Source organism: Typopeltis vanoorti, chromosome 1, assembly GCF_054136105.1.
Source record: "Typopeltis vanoorti isolate ZY-2024b chromosome 1, IOZ_Tvanoo_1.0, whole genome shotgun sequence".
Lineage (NCBI taxonomy): Eukaryota > Metazoa > Arthropoda > Arachnida > Uropygi > Thelyphonidae > Typopeltis > Typopeltis vanoorti.
The window spans coordinates 83417346-83438573 of NC_143549.1; the positions used below are offsets into that span (position 1 = coordinate 83417346).

General features: G+C 37.6%; 1 protein-coding gene and 1 pseudogene across 1 annotated transcript in view; both read right to left on the reverse strand.

Annotated features, from left to right (window-relative positions):
* The window catches only part of LOC150110163 (muscle calcium channel subunit alpha-1-like), a 1246847-nt gene that overhangs the window by 449093 nt on the left and 776526 nt on the right, over positions 1-21228 (reverse strand). The window contains exon 31 of the mRNA XM_090391329.1: positions 9682-9765. Within this exon, the coding sequence (XP_090247455.1) occupies positions 9682-9765 (84 nt within the window). The remainder of the gene's footprint in view (positions 1-9681; positions 9766-21228) is intronic.
* On the reverse strand, positions 8081-8233 carry LOC150110165 (5.8S ribosomal RNA; annotated as a pseudogene).

Sequence of the window (21228 nt, forward strand, 5' to 3'; positions counted from 1 at the left end):
TATAATTACATAGCGCTTTGATAGTCGTGTCTTGTGCCTCCTTTGCAATGTTATATGAGTGTGTTTTCCTTACTTTTTTATTTTAAAGTATTTTCCCAAGCTTTAATCATAAGTAAAAGAATCAGTGAGCAAAAAAGTGGATATGTGCAAAAGATTCAATGATGAAGAGAGAAGCAGTAAAATTTGCAGAAGAGTAGAAGAGGCAATAGGGCCATACTATCGGTTGTATGAAAAAAAGAAACAAGCCCACCAAACTACATTAGCTTAATTCTTTGTTAAGAAGTAGAATAATAAAATTTATATTCTGAATATGTTTTATTGTCTTTCAGCTTCATAGTTTCCCTTTAACTATGCTCTGAGACATACCTTAATTCTTTTATAAAAAAATTAAGGTTCAAAAAAGAAATTTGAGGAATGAATTATACTGTGTTTCCCATAGGTTATTATGTAATATATATATTCAATTGGTGCGTTTTCGATCAATGCACCTGTTTTAAAGAATGCATTAGGCGCACTAATCAAGGGATTGCTGTATTATTATTATATGGTATGGCACAAAAAATAACAGTAGTGAACTTCAAACACCTGTTTACTCCATAACATATACCCCCCCCCCCCTCAAATCAGTACTCCAGTTATTCAGTACCACACTGTATATAATTATGGTCACTAATTACATGCTATATATATAATAAAATGATGGATATATATAATTATCATTTCTTCTGTTCTGATAATTCAGATGTGAATTACCAGTGGTAATCAAGGTGATTTATCAGGGAAATGAAATAGAAGGTGATAATCATTTATTTTTGAACAAGATAAAATGAACATTATATTGCAAACAAACATAAGTTAGAAAGTTTTAAACATAATGTAAGTCAATCAGCTTTCAGAGGTGACCTGTAGACTCATATGCCAGAAAGCCTGTAGTCTGCATCCCTTTATCCACAGCACATAGTAGAGCATGTTTTCAACGGTATCGTATCCACAAAAATTGGACAAGACACCAACGGGCTAATGTATACTCTTTAGAGATAAGTCGTTTTAGTCTTTCCTTCAATTCTAGACAACACTTGATCTAGCATAAAAGTGGTACTGCTTACCATCGCAAGAATGTTCTTGAAAGGGATAAATATGGTGGTGCTGGAGTAATGATATGGGAAGGCATTAAGCTTAATCGACTCACAAGGTACAAGTGCTGGAAAAAAGGGACTATGACTGGTGAACCATACTGCAATGAAGTTCTTCAAAGAGGTTATGTGTGGAAGCTGCATAAGGAGTGTATGAGCAGGGGAGTGAGAAACAGGCTTTTTTGCATGGAAAGTTGTGACTGTTTAGAATGCATTGCCTGAGAGCATGGTGTCTGCTGAGAATTTGAATGTGTTCAATGCACAATATGATGAGTGAGCTGTGCATATGACAAAAAGGGACCTCCTAGATGAGTCTGACTACATGAGGTCTTAGGATAATAATATCAGTAGCTACTGACCCTAAATTTCCTTTTGAGCTGTTGAAAGATCTTTAGAATCAGTAACGCACCTATATAATTAGCACAACGTAACAGAAGACATTTATGTAAACACAATTTGCTTTTTTTTTCATGTAGATGAGGACTGCAAATGACATGCAAATAAAAAAATAATAAAACTCAAGGCAATGAGAGGCAACAGCTAGTATGTTTTCACTACAAATAAATTTTCAGTAGGCTGGAATGGAATCATACTCAGAGAGAAAGGGAAACAGTGCCAGTGGTTTTGAGGAAGTATGGTGTGTGAGATAGAGGTGAATGGAATGGAATGAAATACTTGGTTGGATGTTGTTATAGACCATGTAATGTGGATGGTAGTGACTATGAAATGCACAATCAAATTAGACAAGGCAAATAAGAAGAGAGTGATCACTACGGGCGATTTTAATTATGGCAATATAGACTGGCAATTCACTCAAGGGCTCACTTTAATGAGTATGGGCATAGCAAACCCAAGGTACCTGATGCTGGACCATGCCTTACTTCATGTATTATACATCTGTTATATTATCTGTAGACTGGTCCCTCCTCTTCCTTCCTTGCTTCTTTCTTCTCTTCTTGCTCCTTACCCCCAATGCTATTAGAGTATTCGAGGGCTAGGGATGAATCTTTCCTATTTTGCTGTGTCATTTCATCTTATGCACTATTGTGAGGCACCAACCCATCTGGCCAACATGGTGCTATAAGGCCAAATACCTCCCCATGAGGACAATGCAAATGATGAATAAAATAGGAAAATTACATACTGGCTTGTCCGTCGCCCAGCATAAAAAGGGACGCGTCCTGGACTTAGGCAGAGGGTCTAGGTCGAAAAATATGCTACAGTCTCCACCTGCTACAATGAGTCCACTTACATTGCACAATGATAGAAGGATATTAGTAGGATCATATAATTGCAGATCTCTACAGGATGATGTTAGATTGGAAGAACTGATGAAGGAATTGGAACATATAAAATGGGACGTTGTGGGCCTTTCAGAGATAAGAATGAAAGAAGAAACTCCCATGCATTTAAAAGATGGACATCTACTCTATCACTGTGAATGTGACAGAAACTCAACTGGTGGTGTAGGATTCCTAATAAATAAAACAATCAAGGACAATGTCCTGTTTGTTAATAAAATAACATCAAGAATAGCTGAACTAAGTCTCTTCATAAATAAAAGCTACCAACTGAAAATTATACAAGTATATGCCCCAACTACGGACCACCCAGATGAAGAGATAGAAGATTTCTATGAAACATTAGAATCCACATTAAATAATTCTAAGAATTCTACATAATTATAATGGATGACTTTAATGCCAAGATTGGAAGCAGAGATGACCATCTGAACTCCATCGGTAAATTTGGATTTGGACAGAGGAATGAAAGAAGAGAAAGACTTATTGAATTTGCAGAAGAAAATAACCTCTTTATTATGAACAGATTTTTCAAGAAGAAAATCAACGAAGATGGACTTGGAGAAGCCCAAAAGGACAAACTTACAATGAAATTGTAAGTTTGGGAATTATAATTGTAAAAGCAAAAATTGTAAAAATTGTAATTATAAAATTGAAATTGTAAAAGGCTGTGGATTTGAATCCTGCCGTGGGCATGGATGTTTGTGATTGTCTTTGGAAATACTAGAAATACTTTGTGTAGTTGCAGTCAGTGGTGGAGACAGAGTTGTAGAGTAGGTGCCCTCCCTCGATGAGTCTTCGGACTCCCTGGAGGTGTCTAATAATAATAATAATAATAATAATAATAATAATAATAAAAAATAGACTTCATCCTCTCCAACAGAAGATATATAATAAATAATACCAAAGTGCTTAATAGATTTAATAGAGGAGGTGACCACAGACTAGTAAGGGCAAAAGTATGGATCAACAAAAAATGGGAACAGAATAAGCTCATAAGAAAAAAGCAATTTAGTGAATCTACAAAACCTCTACCACAATAAAAGATGTTATAGAGAATCGTTAAAAAATGAACTAAAAAAGTTAAACACAGCTACTACCATCGATGATACTAATGAAATATTAACAAAATCTATCTTGAATTGTGCACTAGAAATAGGAGGTGTAAAAAGGCACCAAAGAGTGGGAAAACTTCTTAAGATCTGATGAAGAAAAGAGATTTGAATGACACCAATAAAATAGAATATGCGGAAATTTGTAAAACTATACGTAAAAGGATGAAACATGAACTTAGATCATATAATACTAGGAAAATTAAAGAAACAATAGAAAACAATAGTAATATGAAGGTCCTAAGACAAACATTATCAGTTGGAAAAAAGGAAATCTGCTGTAAGAGGAAAAAATGGTGAACTTATAAAAAATAGAGATGCAATAATCAAAAGAATTCAGGAACTTTATACTGAACTCTATGAAGACAAAGACCGGGACATCCAAGAATCATCTATGGATAACTCGAGTGAGGAAGAACCTGATGCCCCTGAGATCTTACAAGGTGAAGAAATGGCACTGCAGGAAATGAAGAATGGAAAGCCCCCAGGAGAAGATGGAATTATGGTAGACTTCTTAAAACTAGGAGGAAGCCCTGCCATCAAGCAGCTAACTAAACTCTTTAATAAATGCCTAAAACAGAGAAAAATTTCCAAAAAATTGGAACAATTCACTTCTAATATTACTTTTTAAAAAGGGCAATAAGGAAGAAATTAAAAACTACAGACCTATAAGCATACTCCCCACCATATATAAAGTTTTCACAAAAATTATAAATAATAGAATAAAATCTAAACTAGTGGGAATGCAATCCTGTGAACAAGCTGGATTTAGAAAGAATTACAATACTTTGGACCATATTCACACATTAAGACAGCTCATTGAAAAATCGATTGAATACAATAAACCCTTATGTCTGGCCTATATAGACTATTAAAACACATTTGATTACATAAAAACACATAAAAGCACTTGAAATCTAGGGAATTGAGAAACCATATATTGAAACATATTCACAATAATGCAACTTCTGTAATTAAATTATATAAAAACAGTGAAAAGTTCCCAATACAAAAAGGCATCCGACAAGGCGACACCATATCTCCCAAATTATTTACAGCTGCACTGGAGGAAGTCTTTAGAAGTCTTGATCGGGAAACAAAAGGAATAAACATAATTGGAGAAATGCTGCATCATCAGAAATTTGCAGATGATATTGTCCTAATAGCAGATAATCTTGAAGATCTAAAAGAAAGATTAAATCAGCTAAATGAAGCCTCCAGAGTAATTGGATTAAAAATAAACAGAGAAAAAAACAAAAATAATGATGAATAAATATATTAACCATAGAACTGTGAAAGTTGAAAACCATGAAATAGAACAATTAATTCATATGTATATTTGGGCCAAGTGTTATCGTGTGAGGAGTGCCAAAGAAAAGAGATTGAACGAAGAATTCACCTTGGATGGATGGCTTATGGGAAAATGAGAGACATATTCAGAAGTAACATCCCTATGAGCCTAAAAAGGAAAGCTTATTACCAGTGCATACTTCCTGTCCTAACATATAGAGGAGAAACATGGACTTTACAGAAACCCTAAACAAAAGGCTGAGAACAACACAACATCAAATGGAGAGAAATATGCTAAAAATAACATTAAGAGATAGGAAGACAAATACCTGGATAAGATCTCAAACAGGTGTCATGGATATTGTAAAATACATTAAACAGGCTAAGTGGAGATGGGCTGGCCATATTGCCAGATGCAGTGATGGGAGATTGTCTAGAAAAACAAGAGTGGAGACCAATGGATGGAGCAAGACAAAGAGGAAGACCGAAAAGAAGGTGGAGGGATGAACTGGAACAAATTGCAGCAGTGAGATGGATGGGAGAGGCAGAAAATCGAGTGATCTGGAAAATCATGGGGGAGACCTTCGTCCAACACTGGACAGAACCAAAAGGTTGAAGAAGAAGAAGAAGAATATAGACTAGAATGATGAGATAGCAAATGGAAGTAAATAAAATGAGTTTCTTGAGATTTTGAGGGATAACTACCTCAGACAGTATGTAACAGAGGACACACAAGGATTGAGGGTCTTGAATTTGGTCATCTCATCACAGGATGTAATTATAAATGAAGTGTCAAATCACAGACCAATTGGTGAGAGAGTGACTATGAGGCGATTTTACACACTGCTGGCAACCACCCAGGTAATGTGAGGACTTCTGTAAGAAAAGGGTATATGTGGAACTACAAGGGGGAAAGGTGATTATGAAGAGCTCAGGAGACAGCTTGCAAGATCAAAGCAGCTTGGGGGATTTTCAAAAACTATCTAGTATATTATTATTTATTATTATTATTATTATTTGATACCTCCAAAGACTCATCAAGGGTGGACACCAGCTTTACAAACTCTGTCTCAACCACTCAATCCACCAAATTTGCACCGTAATATGTCAAGGCCATCTACTGCCAACCACCACCACCACTAGTATTTCCACAGACAAGCACAAACATCCATGCCCACGGCAGGATTCGAACACGCAGCCTTTGGCTGGAGAGCGGATACACTAACCACTCGGTCAACCAGGCTGGACAAGTGGTTACTTAGTGGTTAGAGATGCAATGTCTAAATGTATTCCAAGGGTAAGAAGGTTAAATAAGGTAGGTGTGAAATGGATGAATAAAGAGATTAAGTATGTGAAACAGAGAAAAAGGGTATTATGGAGGCAGCATAACAGAAGTGGAAATAACCAATTACATGAGGGCTACAAAGACCAGGCAAGGTGGGTGACTTGGTCGGTGAGGGTAGCTAAAGAGAGGTATGAACAGCTAATGAAGTTAGTTAATGAAGCCAAAAAGAATCCTAAGGAGTTCTTTTGATATGTAGCCAGAAAAAGAAAGAATGATTATGGAAGGATGACATTGATTGGAGAAAATGGTATAAAGACAGCTGTTGGGGAAAATGTGGTGGAGATACTTAATGAGCAGTTCATAAAGGCCTTTTAATCTTGTGAATGTGACTTCATGGAGAGATTGAGAGGAGTTGATGATTGGGAGGAGAGACTGGCTATAAGTAAGCAAGAGGCGTATGGGGAGTTAATCAAACTAGATGTAAATAAGGTTGTGGGACTTGATAATATATCACCACATATTCTAAAGGAATGTGCCAGGGAGTTGACACCAGCCTTGACAACTTTTTTTATACGAGTCTTGCACTGGTTCAAATTCCTAGAGAGTGGAAGGAGGGCAAGATTGTGCCACTTCATAAAGGAGGTGATAGAATTCAAGCATCAAACTACAGGCCTATCTGTGTGTCAGGTGTTGTAGTTGTTGGAGAAGCTTGTGAGAACTAGGATCCAGAATTGGGTTGGCAACAATGGTATTATCTTTGATGGACAGCATGGATTTGCTAAAAAGAGGTCATATTTTAGTGATCTACTTAGTTATTACAATAAGGTGACTGCTTCCATGGACAGAGGAGAAGGATACAGTAATATACTTAGATTTGGCAAAGGCTTTTGATAGATTACCGTACGATAAGTTGATAGTCAAACTAGAGCGGATTGGGTTGGATATTAGATTGGTGTATTGGATTGGAGACTGGCTATCTGATAAGTATCAACAAGTTGTGTATGGGGAAGAGATATCCAGGAAAAAGGAAAGTTAGTGTGCCTCAGGGGTCTGTTTTAGGGCCATTACTGTTTAACTTGTATATTAATGATATTAGTGAAGATTTAGATGGAGATATTCAGTTGTTTGCAGTTGATGCAAAGTTGGGACGAACTGCTAAGAGTAGAGAAGATGTTGTGGCCTTACAAGAAGACTTGAATAAATTGAGTGATTTGGCACTGGAAGGTGGGAGGGGTGAGTTCAATGCCGCAAAAATTATGATTATTATTTGTCACCTCCAGGGAGTCCAAAGACTCATCGAAAGAGGACATCTGCTCTACAAATCTGTCTCCACCACGCACAATCCACCAAATGACCGCAACTACACTAACGCCATCTATTGCCGACCACAACCACCAGTATTTCTACAGAAAATTACAAAAAATCCATGCCAGGATTCAAACCCACAGCCTTTTGGCTGGTTAGCAGATACACTAACCACTCGGGCAGCCAGGCTGGCCATTTTCGTTTCTCATCCCCGTTCGCTCACCATTACGAGGGGAATCCCTGTTGGTTTCTTTTCCTCTGCTTATTTATATGCTTAAATTCAGCTGGTCATCACATCTGATCTGAAATTGACGAATTCACGAGCATCCTGTGTAAACAGAAATGGGGTCACACGAAAATAAAAAATTTCAATGCGAACTGGTGGCAGATGGCATGAATCTGGCACTGTCGTCGCGATGCAGGAGAACATTTTCATTGCGTTTTCACGCTACACAGTGGCTTTCAGGGTCACGCTCTCTCTCTCTGTCTCTGCCACACTGCATATATGCCGCCTGAACGTTTCATCTACACTCAGAGACGGCCAAGTAGAATGCCTGCGAATGAGAGCATTCTCGGAAGTAGAGAGAATGCTCCAAGGATTGCGATTGGTTCCGCCTCGACTAGTTTGCAGACAAGCCTTCGTAAATTGTTATCTGACCATGAGACAGGCGAGGCCCCAGGAGGAACCTGAGGCCTCAATGTGTATTTGAAAAATCAGTGCTCAATGTGTCCTGCAATTCATGCCAAGTCTAGCAGTTGGCTGCGTTCTTCATCGACCTGTGAGCAGAGTGATCCACAGATAGAGTTGTTCAGAGATACTCATAAAACTCAGCCAGACTTGAGATGTGCACCTCGTGGCGACGCCTGTTTGGGAACAGTTCTGCTTCTCCACCCGATCGTTCTGCATCGCTGGTTGCTGCTCGGGTTCCCAAAGCCGAATAGCGCTGGACGGTGGAGAGGGGTAGAGCACAGTTCTGCATCTCTTCGAACCTACCAGCACCTGACATCAGGTGACACCCCTCCCAACAACTGCCCACGGACTAATCGCAGGCAGACTGGTGGAGCATCTCAATCGGTTCATGCCACAAGGTTATGGAGGCACCCCATGTAAGATTTTAAAATTTGGAAAACAAAAATGAGATGCAGAATTTATGCTTGGTGAGGATATGTTGTCGAAGGTGGAGGAAATAAGAGATCTGGGGGTGATAGTGGATAAGGATCTGAAATTTAGGGGACACACAGCCAAAACTGTAAAGACAACACAAAGGCTTCTGGGAATGATGCGGAGGACACTGACTTTTAGAAGTAGGGAGATTCTTGTTCCATTGTATAAGGCTTTGATTAGGCCACACATGAACAATTGTGTCCAGATTTGGTCACCTGGTTTTTAGAAGGAAGAAGAGATGTTAGAAAGGGTCCAAAGGAAACTAACTAAGGTAGTTTCTAATCTCTGGAATGTCGAGTAGAGGAAAGATTGAGAAGATGCAACTTGCAGAATCTGGTGGACAGGAGGAAGAGGGGAGAAATGATAGAGACCTACAAGTTAGTAAGGAGATGTTATAGGATCAATGCTGGAGAGGTTCTACAGAAAATAGTGGGAAATTAGGGGGGGGAGAACCAGAGGTCATCCCTGGAAACTGTATAAAGAGGATGTGAGTAGAGGGAGTGAGAAGCAGGTATTTTCATGCAGAGTTGTGAATGATTGGAAGGCTTTGCCGGAGAGTGTGGTGTCTGTAGAGAATTTGAGTATGCTTTAAACACGGTATGATGAGCTTGTGTATGATTACATGATTTCCTAGATGGGTCTTTGACTCCATGAGGTCTAGGATAATAATAATAATATTAAAAAATGTAAGGAGTGTGTGGGGAAGGGGGGGGGAGAATTAAGTGTCTATTTTTGTACTTACTAAATATTTGTGGCACCAACTGGTTAGTGGGTGCTGCAAACGGAAGAGTGTTGAAGCATGTTACCATATTATTGTTAGCAGAAGTGTGGGTTATATGCTTTAAGTTAATTAGTGAGAAATTACCAATTAATAAAAAACAGTAGCAATTTAATTAATAAGAAATGTTTTCGGGTGTAAACTTGTTAGTTCACACCAAAAATTTCAGGTTTAATAAGTGCTATTTTGAACTAATATTTCAAAACTTCTTATCAGTAGTCCAGTGATGATAAGAATGATGGAAAGGATAATGTTAATAAAAAAAAATTATGCATGAGACAATATATCATAAACCAAAAAAATAGTACTTACATTAACATCTGTATATACTATGTCAACAAAGCTTCCCAGTACAATTATAAAATCAAAGACATTCCAAGCATCTCCAAAGTAGTTCTGAAATTAGAAAAAAGACAACACACGTAAAGAGTAAAATAAATACTAAAAACAGAATACTGTATGTATAACCAAAACAGTACATATTTGTTCACTATTAACCCTCCAGAGGTCACACACGGACTGGGAGTCCACACGTTTGCTTTTTTTTTTTGCGTATATTTCTAAAGCAGCTGGTTAAATCTGGTTGTGCATTTATGTAGCTTCGTATATAAGCAGGACATATGTTAGTGTAGAATATTACATTGATGCGATAACAACTGTTCCCACTGAGACACTGCGCAGTCACAGATCCCACGTGACCCTTAGTGTTATAAGAATAAGCAGTCATCAAAATTTTTAAAATTGGTAAGTACTTATAAATTATTTATATTTTTATATACAGGCTTATATATTTACACAGGAAATATATTTTTTAGATACATATATATCTATTTTATATATGTTTATATATGGTAAATTATGGCAGTATGGTAAATTATATTCTCTTTAGGAAAAATAAAATGGGAAGAAGCAAGAATGATTACAGAAGGATTATGAGAAGGAGCAAAAACGATTACAAAAGCTGATGAATGAATGCTTCGCTAATGACGAGGATGAAGATGTTTCAGACAATGATGTTAGTTCAGAGGAGGAAGACAATGTGGAAGAAATGAGTGGCAGAGAAACCGAGCAAGAAGCCAATGAGGTGTCATTAGAAGTAGCTGAAGATAACCCAGAGAGTTTGGAGGATAGATTCTATCAGGGAAAAGAAGGAACTTTATGGAGAGCAGTACCACGAACTAACAAATGTATTAGGACTGAGAGATACAATATAATCAAAGAATCATCTAGCCCTAAAAATGACACTCAAAATTTGCCGTCACCTCTTGATATTTGGAATTATTTTATAGGCGATTCTACTTTATCAATTCATTTGGAAAACACGAACAAGTATGTTGAAAGTTTAGCTAGTAATTACACTCGAGAACGAAACACCAAGTTTACAACTCTGAATGAAATACGGGCTTTAGGTGGACTTCTATATATTGCTGGTACATATAAAGCAAACCGTTTGAATTTAGAAGATCTTTTTGGAAGTAATGGTAAAGGCATTGAAATATTTCGACTAACAATGTCAGTGAGGCAATTCAAATTCCTTTTGAGGTGTGTTTGAGATTTCATGATAACAGTACACGTGAAGAAAGAAAAAAGCCAGACAAATTGGCAGCTATTCGTAAAGTTTTTGATCTATTTGTTACAAAGTGCAAAAATGGATACAATCTAGGTGCAGTCGCTACAATCGATGAAAAGTTGGAAGGTTTTTGAGGAAAATGTTCATTTCGCCAATACATACCAAGTAAACCGAATGAATACGATATTAAAATTTTTGCGTTATGTGATGCTAGAATGTACTATACGGCTAATCTTGAGGTATATGTTGGACGACAACTGGAAAGGCTGTACTTCATGAGCAATTCGCCAGGTGACATTGTTGAGAGACTAGTAGAACCAATGAAAAATTCTGGGAGAAATATTACTTTAGATAATTGGTCCACTTCTTTCCTTTGATTGAAAACTTGCTAAAGAAATATAGACTTACTGTAATAGGAACAGTTCGAAAAAAATAAAAAGAACTACCTCCTGAATTATTGCAAGCAAATCGTCCTATAAAATCGAGCATGTTTGCTTTCAAAGATAAATGCATACTTGTATCATACTGTCCCCAAAAAAAGAAATTTGTTTTGTTAGCATCAAGTTTGCATGATGATGATGGCATTGATACAGAGAGTGGAGCTTTATACAAACCTGAAATTCTGACTACCTATAACCATACAAAAGGAGGAGTAGATGTTGTGGATCAATTGTGTTCAACATACAATTGTGCTAGATCAACAAGATGGCCTATGGTAGATTTTACTCTTGCATCAACATTGCTGGAATTAATTCTAAAGTTATTTACCATGCAATTAACATTGACAAAAAAATATTGCGACGTAAATTTCTGCAAGATCTTGGATTCTCTCTATTACAAGCACATTGGCAAGAAAGGGTATCAATTCAAAGTTTGCCAAGAAATATAAAACTAAGACTCACAGAAATTTGTGGATGACTCGAGAACAGAATTGAGAGCAAAACTGCAGTTGCACATCCAGAAAAAGGAAGATGCTATTATTGTGATAGAAAAAAAAACCAGTGCATCTAAATATTATTGTAAGAGATGTTACAAATTTATGTGTCTTGAACATGCTACAATCATGTGCAATGAATGTGTAGAACTTAAGTAAAAGAATGTTAATCCAGTTCTACACATTTATTGCACATGTAACATGTAGCATATGCAGTTCTATTTCTAAGACATTTAATTATTATTTTTATTTTGTTTTCTCTTACAAATATGTTGTAATTTGAATAAATAATCTTTTTTCTACAATATGCTTATTTATTATTATTCAAAACACCTTCAATTTTGTTAAAAATGAGTGTGGAATGATAGTCCGCACACGACCCTTGATACCAAAAATTTTCACGCAACCTCTGAAGGGTTAAAAAAAAATTTGAATACATAAATAAATGAAAAGTAAGAGCTCAGATTTCTGAATGTAGAAGGAAGTAGATATCTGCGTCTAGTTGATCAATTGGATGGCATCTATCTCCAACAAACAGGAGAGGTGGGAAGTGAATTTCATTGTCTAGTACTAAACCACCAGTCTGCTTACTGTTAACTTATAGTGACGTGATGTTTAGTCTCCAGAGCAGTATTTCTGGATTATGTAAAAAAATGTTAAAACAATCTTTCATGAGTAGAAATCACATAAATAATAATAATAAAAAACTGGACTAGTTGTTTCTCTGGGAAAGGGAGTGTTAGGTTAGAGAAAATAGAATTGCCAGCAGAAGGCAATAGGAATGAACTCATGTGTGATATGAATGAAATCATCAGCAAAAATGCCATGAATCATTTCATGATCCATGCCACTTCTGCTGATGATTGCCTCATTTCAAGTTAAGAATATTGTTCATATAGTAATATGAGCAATAGTTTCTTAACCTTTTATAGTTAAACTGGTGATGCTCCTAGCCTACTACTCCCATTCATCTTTCCGTCCATTTACCTCAGTTATGTGGAACTATCCTATTCTTCCAAAAGAATAGCAACAGACAACACACAAGGGCTCTTGTGTGTCATGTCTGAGTGCAATATAAAAATACTCTCTTGGTGCAGCTATACTGGAGGAAGCAATAGATTTAGAGTGATAAATATGAAGTTCTAGAAACATATTTCATCAGAGAACTCCTGCAATACTAAGGAGGATGTTGACCAGAAGAGATAAGACAGTAGTAGTTCCATTATACAATGCCCTGATTATGGCATATATGGATTACTGTGATCAGATTTGATCATCAGAAGGGAATGAAGGAAATGAAGTAATGATGAAGATGGAATAGAAGCAGATAACAAAAATAATATTGGGAGTATTGGTTATGACTGAGTACCTGCAATCATCAGTCTGGTGGAGAGTAGATGAAGAGATGTTCATATGGCAGAACAAGGGGAAACAACAAGGACAATAGGCAATGCATATAGTAGGTAAAAGGATGAGAAGTATTTTTTTGTGAAATAGCAAAACATCACGTGATCTTCCTATTTTACACACTTTTGCTAAATGTCCTCTTAGGTGATCCATCACACCTAATTCCCTGGCCTAACCAGTTTCTTGTACACTCGTCGCCTTCATTAATTCTTCCTTCCAGTTATTAGAAGGCCTAAAGAGGAAGAAGTAATAGTGGAAGAACAGAAAAGTACAATAAGACAGTTTGTGAATGGAGGAGAGTAGCATAAATGAAGAAAATGAGAGTAAAGGAAAGAACAGATGACAGACAAGGAAACTGGGAGGGGGGGGGATTACAGGGAGATGCTGTCAGAAATGTGAATGCTGGATGCAGAAATGAATGTGCGAGAAGAAAGAACCGAGATCGCTAGAAATGCAGGAAGAGGGATTTTGGTAGCTGAAGGCTATAGAGAAGTCATATTGTAGAAGTTGTGCTGATAATAAAGAAGTAGAAAGGGAAATGGCCCCAGTCTAGCATTGAGAGATCACATCGAGTGAGTGGTATCAGTGAATAGTAGATCCAGAAATGAGCTGTTGTGTTTGTATACCAATGCTAGAAGTATAAGAAACAAGGCAGATGAAATGGTTGCACTAATTGCATCTGTTCACCCAAAGATTGTCGGAATAAGTGAGACATGGTTGGAAGAGGATGACATTCTGCCAGGAATAGAGATGGAAGGGTATGATGTGTTTCATGAAGATAGAAGGGGTAAAAAGGGAGGGGTGCTACTGATGATAGAGAAAGAGTTATGTCCATACAAAGTAGAGATGCAAGACGGAAATAGTTCCAGTGGTTTTGAGTCAGTATGGTGTGAGATAAAGGTGAATGGAATCAAATACTTGGTGAGATGTTGTTATAGACCAGGTAATGTGGATGGTGGTGATAGTGAAATGTATAGTCAAATAAGCCAAGCAAATAAGAAAAGAATGATCATTGTGGGTGATTTTAATTATGGCAATATAGACTGGAAAGATGAGATAGCAACTGGAAGTAAAGAAAATGAGTTTCTTGAGTTTTTGAGTGATAACTACCTCAGACAGTATGTAACAGAGGGCACACGAGGATTAAGGATCTTGGATTTGGTCATCTCATCACAAGATGTAATTATAAGTGATGTATCAAATCATCCACCAATTGGTGAGAGTGACCATGAGGTGATTACCTGGGTGGTTGCCAGCAGTGCGAGGACCCCTGTGATAAAAGGGTACATGTGGAACTACAAGGGGGGGATGATTATGAAGAGCTCAGGAGACAGCTTGTGGGTGTAGCATGGAATCAAGAGTTAGCTGGAAAAGAGATCAATGCACCTTGGGGAATTTTCAAAAACTATCTTGCAGATGCAATGTCTGAATGTATTCCAAGGTTGAGAAGGTTAAATAAGGTAGATGTGAGATGGATGAATAAAGAGATTAAACATGCGATACAGAGAAAAAGGGCATTGTGGAGGCGGCATAAGAGAAGTGGAAATAACCAATTTCATGAGGTCTACAAAGACCAGGCAAGGAGGGTGACTTGGTTGGTGAGAGTAGCTAAAGAGAGGTATGAACAGCAATTAGCTAACGAATCCAAAAAGAATCCTAGGGAGTTCTTTCGATATGTAGCCAGCAAAAGAAAGAATGATTATGGAAGGATGACAATGATTAAAGGAAATGGTATAAAGACAGCTGTTGCAGAATGTGTGGTGGAGATACTTAATGAGCAGTTCATAAAGATCTTTCATTCTTGTGAATGTGACTTCATGGAGAGATTAAGAGCAGTTGATGATGGGGAGGTGAGACTGACTGTAAGTGAGCAAGAGGTGTTTGGGGAGATGAGTAAAACTAGATGTAAATAAGGCTGTGGGACTTGATAATATATCACCGTGTATTCTGAAGGAATATGTGCCAGGGAGTTGACACTTGCCTCGACATATTTTTTTTTTAATATGGGTCTTGCAGTTGGTCAAGTTCCTAAGGAGTGGAAGGAGGGCAAGATTGTGCAACTTCATGAAGGAGGTGATCTAACTCACGCATCAAACTATAGGCCTATCTGTGTGTCAGGTGTTGTGGTTAAGTTGTTGGAGAAGCTGGTGAGAACTAGGATTCAGAGTTGGGTTGACAACAATGGTATTATCTTTGATGGACAGCATGAATTTGCTAAAAGGAGGTCATGTTTTAGTAATCTACTTAGTTATTACAATAAAGGGACTGCTTCCTTGGACAGAGGAGAAGGATACACAGTAATATACTTGGATTTCGCAAAAGCTTTTGATAGAGTACCTCATGATAAGTTGACAGTCAAACTAGAGCAGATGGGGTTGGATATTAGATTAGTGCATTGGATTGGAGACTGGCTACCTGATAGGTATCAACAAGTTGTGTATGGGTGTGCGATATCTAGGAAAAGGAAAGTCACTAGTGGAGTGCCTCAGGGGTCTGTTTTAGGACCATTACTATTTAACTTGTATATTAATGATATTGGTGAAGATTTGGATGGAGATATTCAGTTGTTTGCAGATGATGCAAAGTTGGGACAAACCATAAAGAGTAGAAGATGTTGGGGCCTTGCAAGAAGACTTGAATAAATTGAGTGATTATGCATGGAAATGGGGATGTAAGTTCAATGTTGCAAAATGTAAGGTTTTAAAATTTGGAAAACAAACATGGGATGCAGAATTTATGCTTGGTGAGGATATATTGTTGGAGGTAGAGGAAATAAGAGATCTGAGGGTGATAGTGGATAGTGGATAAGGATCTAAAATTTAGGGGACACATTGCCAAAATTGTGAAGACAACACAAAGGCTTCTGGGAATGATGCGGAGGACACTGACGTGTAGAAGTAGGGAGATTCTTGTTCCGTTGTACAAGGCTTTGATTAGGCCACACATGGACTATTGTGCTCAGATTTGGTCACCGGGGTTTCAGAAGGATGAAGAGATGCTGGAAAGCGTCTAAAGGAAACTGACTGAGGTAGTTTCTGACCTCTGGAATGTTGAGTATGAGGAAAGATTGAGAAGATGTAATTTGCAGAATCTGGTGGAGAAGAGGAAGAGGGGGAGATATGATAGAGACCTACAAGTTGGTAAGGGGTTGTTATAAGATCAATGGTGGAGAAGTTCTACAGAGAATAGTGGGAGATCAGAGGAGAACCAGAGGTCATCCCTGGAAACTGTATAAAGAGGGTGTGAGTAGGGGAGTGAGAGGCAGGTTTTTTTCGTACAGAATTGTGAATGATTGGAATGCCTTGCCTGAGAGTGTGGTGTCTGCAAGGAGTTTGAGTGTGGTGTCTGCAAGGAGTTTGAGTGTGTTTCAGGCTCAGTATGATGAGATGTGTATGTGTGTGTGTGTGATTAAAGGACCTCCCAGATGAGTCTTTGATGCCATGAGGTCTTGGGGTAATAATAATAATAGTACTTTAAAGAAACAGAAGTGAACTATTATGTTTGTTTATGAAGTGCAGAACTACTTGAAATAAAGAGAACTTTCTGTTGCATTGAGTTCATTCACCCAAAATTTATTGGAATAAGTGAGACAGATGAGGAAAACATCCTGAAAGGTATAGAGATGTGGAGAAGGGCGATTTTTTTCTTGCAAATGGGAAAAACAAAACGGAAGGCTGAGTGCTGTTGGTGACAGCAAAGGAGTTGTGCCTGTACAAGGTGGAGATATAAGGGAGAAAAATAGCAGTGGTTTTTTAGACAGGAGGTTGTGAGAGAGAGAGGTGGATAGAATGAAATATATAATTGGATGTTGCTATAGACCGGCTAACAGAGAAGGTAGTGACAACAAAATATATAATGAAATTAGCCAAGCAATTAAGAAAATTGTTCATGTTACTGCAATTTTAATAATGGTAATATACAATGGGATGAAGAAATGGTACACAGGAGTAAAGAGAACAAATTCAAGTTTCTGAAGGAAAACTAGGGAGGTGTGGGATGATGGGGGTATTGCAGTTTATGTATATATGTATACCGATGCCAGAAGTATTTGAAATAAGGTTGAGGAGTTTTTGGCATTGGTTAGAACAACTTGGCTAAAAGTTATGGGTAAGTGGGACTTGTTGACCAAGGATGATATAGTTAGAGAAATAGAATGCAAGGTATACAGTGTCTTCGGGGAGGACAAAAGGAACAGTGCAGAGCAGGGGTGGGGGGGATTTATTAATGATAGCAGAGGCATTAAACCCAAAAGGAGAAGTACATAGGGGGGGAGGATTAAGAGGGTAATTCATTTGAGGTTATCTGGTATGAAATAGAGCCAACAGGACTAAATATGTAATTGGCTGCTGTTATAATCAGGGAGCATACATGAGAATGTAGATAAAATAAACACTTGTAAATCAGTATGTTGAGTAATTATTATGGAGGATTTCAACTCTGGGGGATATAGATTTTAAGGAGGAATGGTCACAGGCAGGGAAGGAAATGGAATTTATACAGCTGCTGAGAGATAATTATCTGAGGCAGCATATAATGGAGGGGACACGAGGTTCAAAAGTGTTGGATCTGATCAGGGTATTACATCAGAGAACTTAACACTAACTAATCTGGCTATGCTGCCTCTGGTTGGAGAAAGTGATTATGTAGGGGAGATTGCCACACGCATAATTTTTCTATTAAGCAGGTGACTGTGACTGAGGAGACAGCTTTTAGCAGTGACATAAGCATTTGGAAGGGAGAGAGAGGTTGTTGGTGTACGGGAGGTGGTTCAAGGCATGTTTGAAGAAAGCAGTATCTAAATGTACACCTAGAGTCAGAAGGATAAATCAGGTGGAGTTAGATAAATGAATAACCTCAATAAGCAAGAGTTGCAGGCAAAGAAAAATTATGGAGGCATCATAAAGGATAAGGTGATTAGCATGCCCATGAGCAGTATAAGGCACAGGCAAGAAGGGTGACTGATATGGTAAGGAAGCTAAAGCTAATTATGAGAGAAAGCTAGCTGATCCGGCCAAACGAAATCCAAGGGAGTTCTTTTGCTATAGCAAACAAAAGGAGGAATAACTATGGAAGGATGACTTTAAAAAGTGCTGATGTTGGGGACGTAAGAGAACCAAACCAAATAGCTGAATTACTAAGTGCATTTGCACAAGTGTACCATTTACATGGGACATTGCGATGTCAGATGTGCCACTTCCTGATAGGAGAATACAGGCTGAAAAAATGGAGGTGCTTAAAATATTTCAGAATCTCAATACGAACACAGCCATGTGATTATATGGCATATTGAGCCATGTCTAATGAGAATGTGCAAGGGAATTATCAGCTCCTCTGACCAAGCTGTTTAAGCTTCAGCATTGGAAAGGTGCCAATGGAGTGGAAAGAGAATAAAATAGTCTCATTGCATAGAGGAGATTCTAAAATAGAAGTAGCAAATTATAGTCCAATCAGCATATCAGGAGTGGTATGGTCCAATCAGCATATCAGGAGTGGTATGGTCCAATCAGCATATCAGGTTAAGGTATTGGAGAAATTGGTGAAAGACAAAATTCAGGATTGGATGAATAGGGACATGGTACTCTATAAGGGGCAGCATGGATTATAAAAAGTAATATTATAATGCTGGCCTGGTTGGCCAAGTGGTTAGCGTATCTGCTCTCCAGCCAAAAGGCCGTGGGTTCGAATCTCGCTGTGGGCATGGATGTTTGTGATTGTGAAAATACTAGTGGTGGTGGTTGGCAGTAGATGGCATTGGTATAGATGATGAAGGTAGTTGCAGTATGTTGTAGTTGGTGAATTGAGTGGTGGAGACAGAGTTGTAGAGTAGGTATCCCCCTCCCTCGGTGAGTCTTTGGACTCCCTAGAGATGTCATGTAGTAATAATAATAGATTATAAAAAGTAAGTAATTTACTTTCTTTTTATAATCAAGTGGATAAGGGAAATGGCTATTCAGTGATATTGCCAGACTTCGCAAAATCATTTGACAAGATTCCACATAGAACTCTATTGTATAAATTGGAGCAAATGAGAATGCATATAAATCTAGTGATTAGGATTAGAGGGTGGCTGATGGACAGATATCAAAGAGTGGTTTATGGAAGAGCTGAGTCCAAGAGAAGGCAAGTGACTGGTGGTGTACCACAAGGATCAGTACTTGGTCCTCTGTTGTTTAATTTCTATATCAATTATTTATGAAATTATTTAACAGGAAATGTTCAGTTATTTGGTGACAGTGCTAAACTGGAAAGAGCAGAGATCCTGCAGGCAGACTTAAGCAGGCTAGCAATATTGGCAAAGGCAAATGGCTACCAGTTTAATGTGGCCAAGTGTGAGGTGATGCAATTTGGGAAGAGATCAGAAAAACAAAAATAACTATGTACAAACTACTTGTATGACAAGTATTAATCTATTCCTTTGAAAACTGACTATTATCAATGGCAGATGAAAGATAACTAAGTCTTTTTGAAAGAAGAGTTCTCAGACATAATTTTAGAGCAGTACAAGAGAATGATGCAGGGAGAAAAGGATAAAATAATGAATTTTACAGAATGTTTAACGAGACAAGCATTATTAAGTTAATTAAAATCAATAGATTATGTTGGGCAGGACATATTATATGCATGGATATAGTAGAATAGTTAAGATGCTTAATGCTAGGCCAGTAAGGGGGGGGGGATTTGAATACAAACAGATTCTGAAGAAGGCCAAGGCTCACATGGGGCTACCAAGCCTATGATGATACTTATTATTTAATAGGATCTTGTCTGATTTTATCTTTTTTTTTTTTTTTCAGTGATGCCAATTATGCGTACATGTACTTTTCCAGTTTTTCTGCAAGTTCGATTTCCTTTCTATTAATACTCCTTATATTGATGGCTGCTATCTCAAATTCTTCTGATGTTGGATTCGTTCTTCTTCTTAGAGATGTTGAGCTGGAATTTCTTCTAGTATGTGACGTTTCACTGTTTGTTCACCCTGGTTACCTGATGAAAACATCAGAGGCTTTGTTTAACCACGCTACCAGCCAGGACGTATATATACATCTAAGTTACCATGGATACAAAGCGCATATTAAAATTGTAATTCCATTCATATTACATTGAAATATATGATGGATACGAAGCGTATGAGGATGTGTATTTGATCCATAATGGCTGGCAAGGTGGCTAAATGGGTAACACCCCAGCCAACACACTAACAAGAAACTAGAGAATGAACTGTAGTTTTATGAGTATCTCATATATTATAAAGAATAGGTGGTCAACACCAGAGTTGCTGGAAGTGATCATGCCTCAGAAAACTTCTTTCAGATGTAAAAATATGATGATTGAGAAATGTGTTTGCAACACTTCTATAGACATTATTGATGTTGGCTACTTTTTTCGTTCCATACCTCCAAAAGTTGTATCTGAATTTGGTAATTAAGATGTATATCCTGTGATTTGCTAGAAATGGATCAAATTGAAGGCAAGGACTTTAAGTGTAAACCTGGAATTTTTAGCATGTTAACTGTTTTTAACAATATCTGGTAAGCTTCTAAGAAAAGAGTAGAATAAATATTAAATTGTTTTGATGCAGTTTCATAGGCTGTAGATTTTGATACAGTTTCATAGGTTGTCAAAATAACAGTGCAGACACTTGATCCAGTTAACTGGGAGGGGAAATGTGCAGGGAATTCCAGATCAAATCATGATGTGCTGGTTATCCAATACTATTGTAAGATTTTTGAACTGAGCTTCAATTTTTCTTGTTATATCAAAAAAAAAGTCCCATGCAAGAGTTTAAATACCAGTAAATTTTCTGTGCTTTATACATTTAATACTTAGCTTTATAGAGCAAATACTTAACTTTCAGAACAGGCAAGACAAAATCTCCCTGATGGGAGATTTTGTCTTGCCTGTTCTGTAGGTAGAGATAGAAGACCTCTATCAATTTCCTGTATTTGTA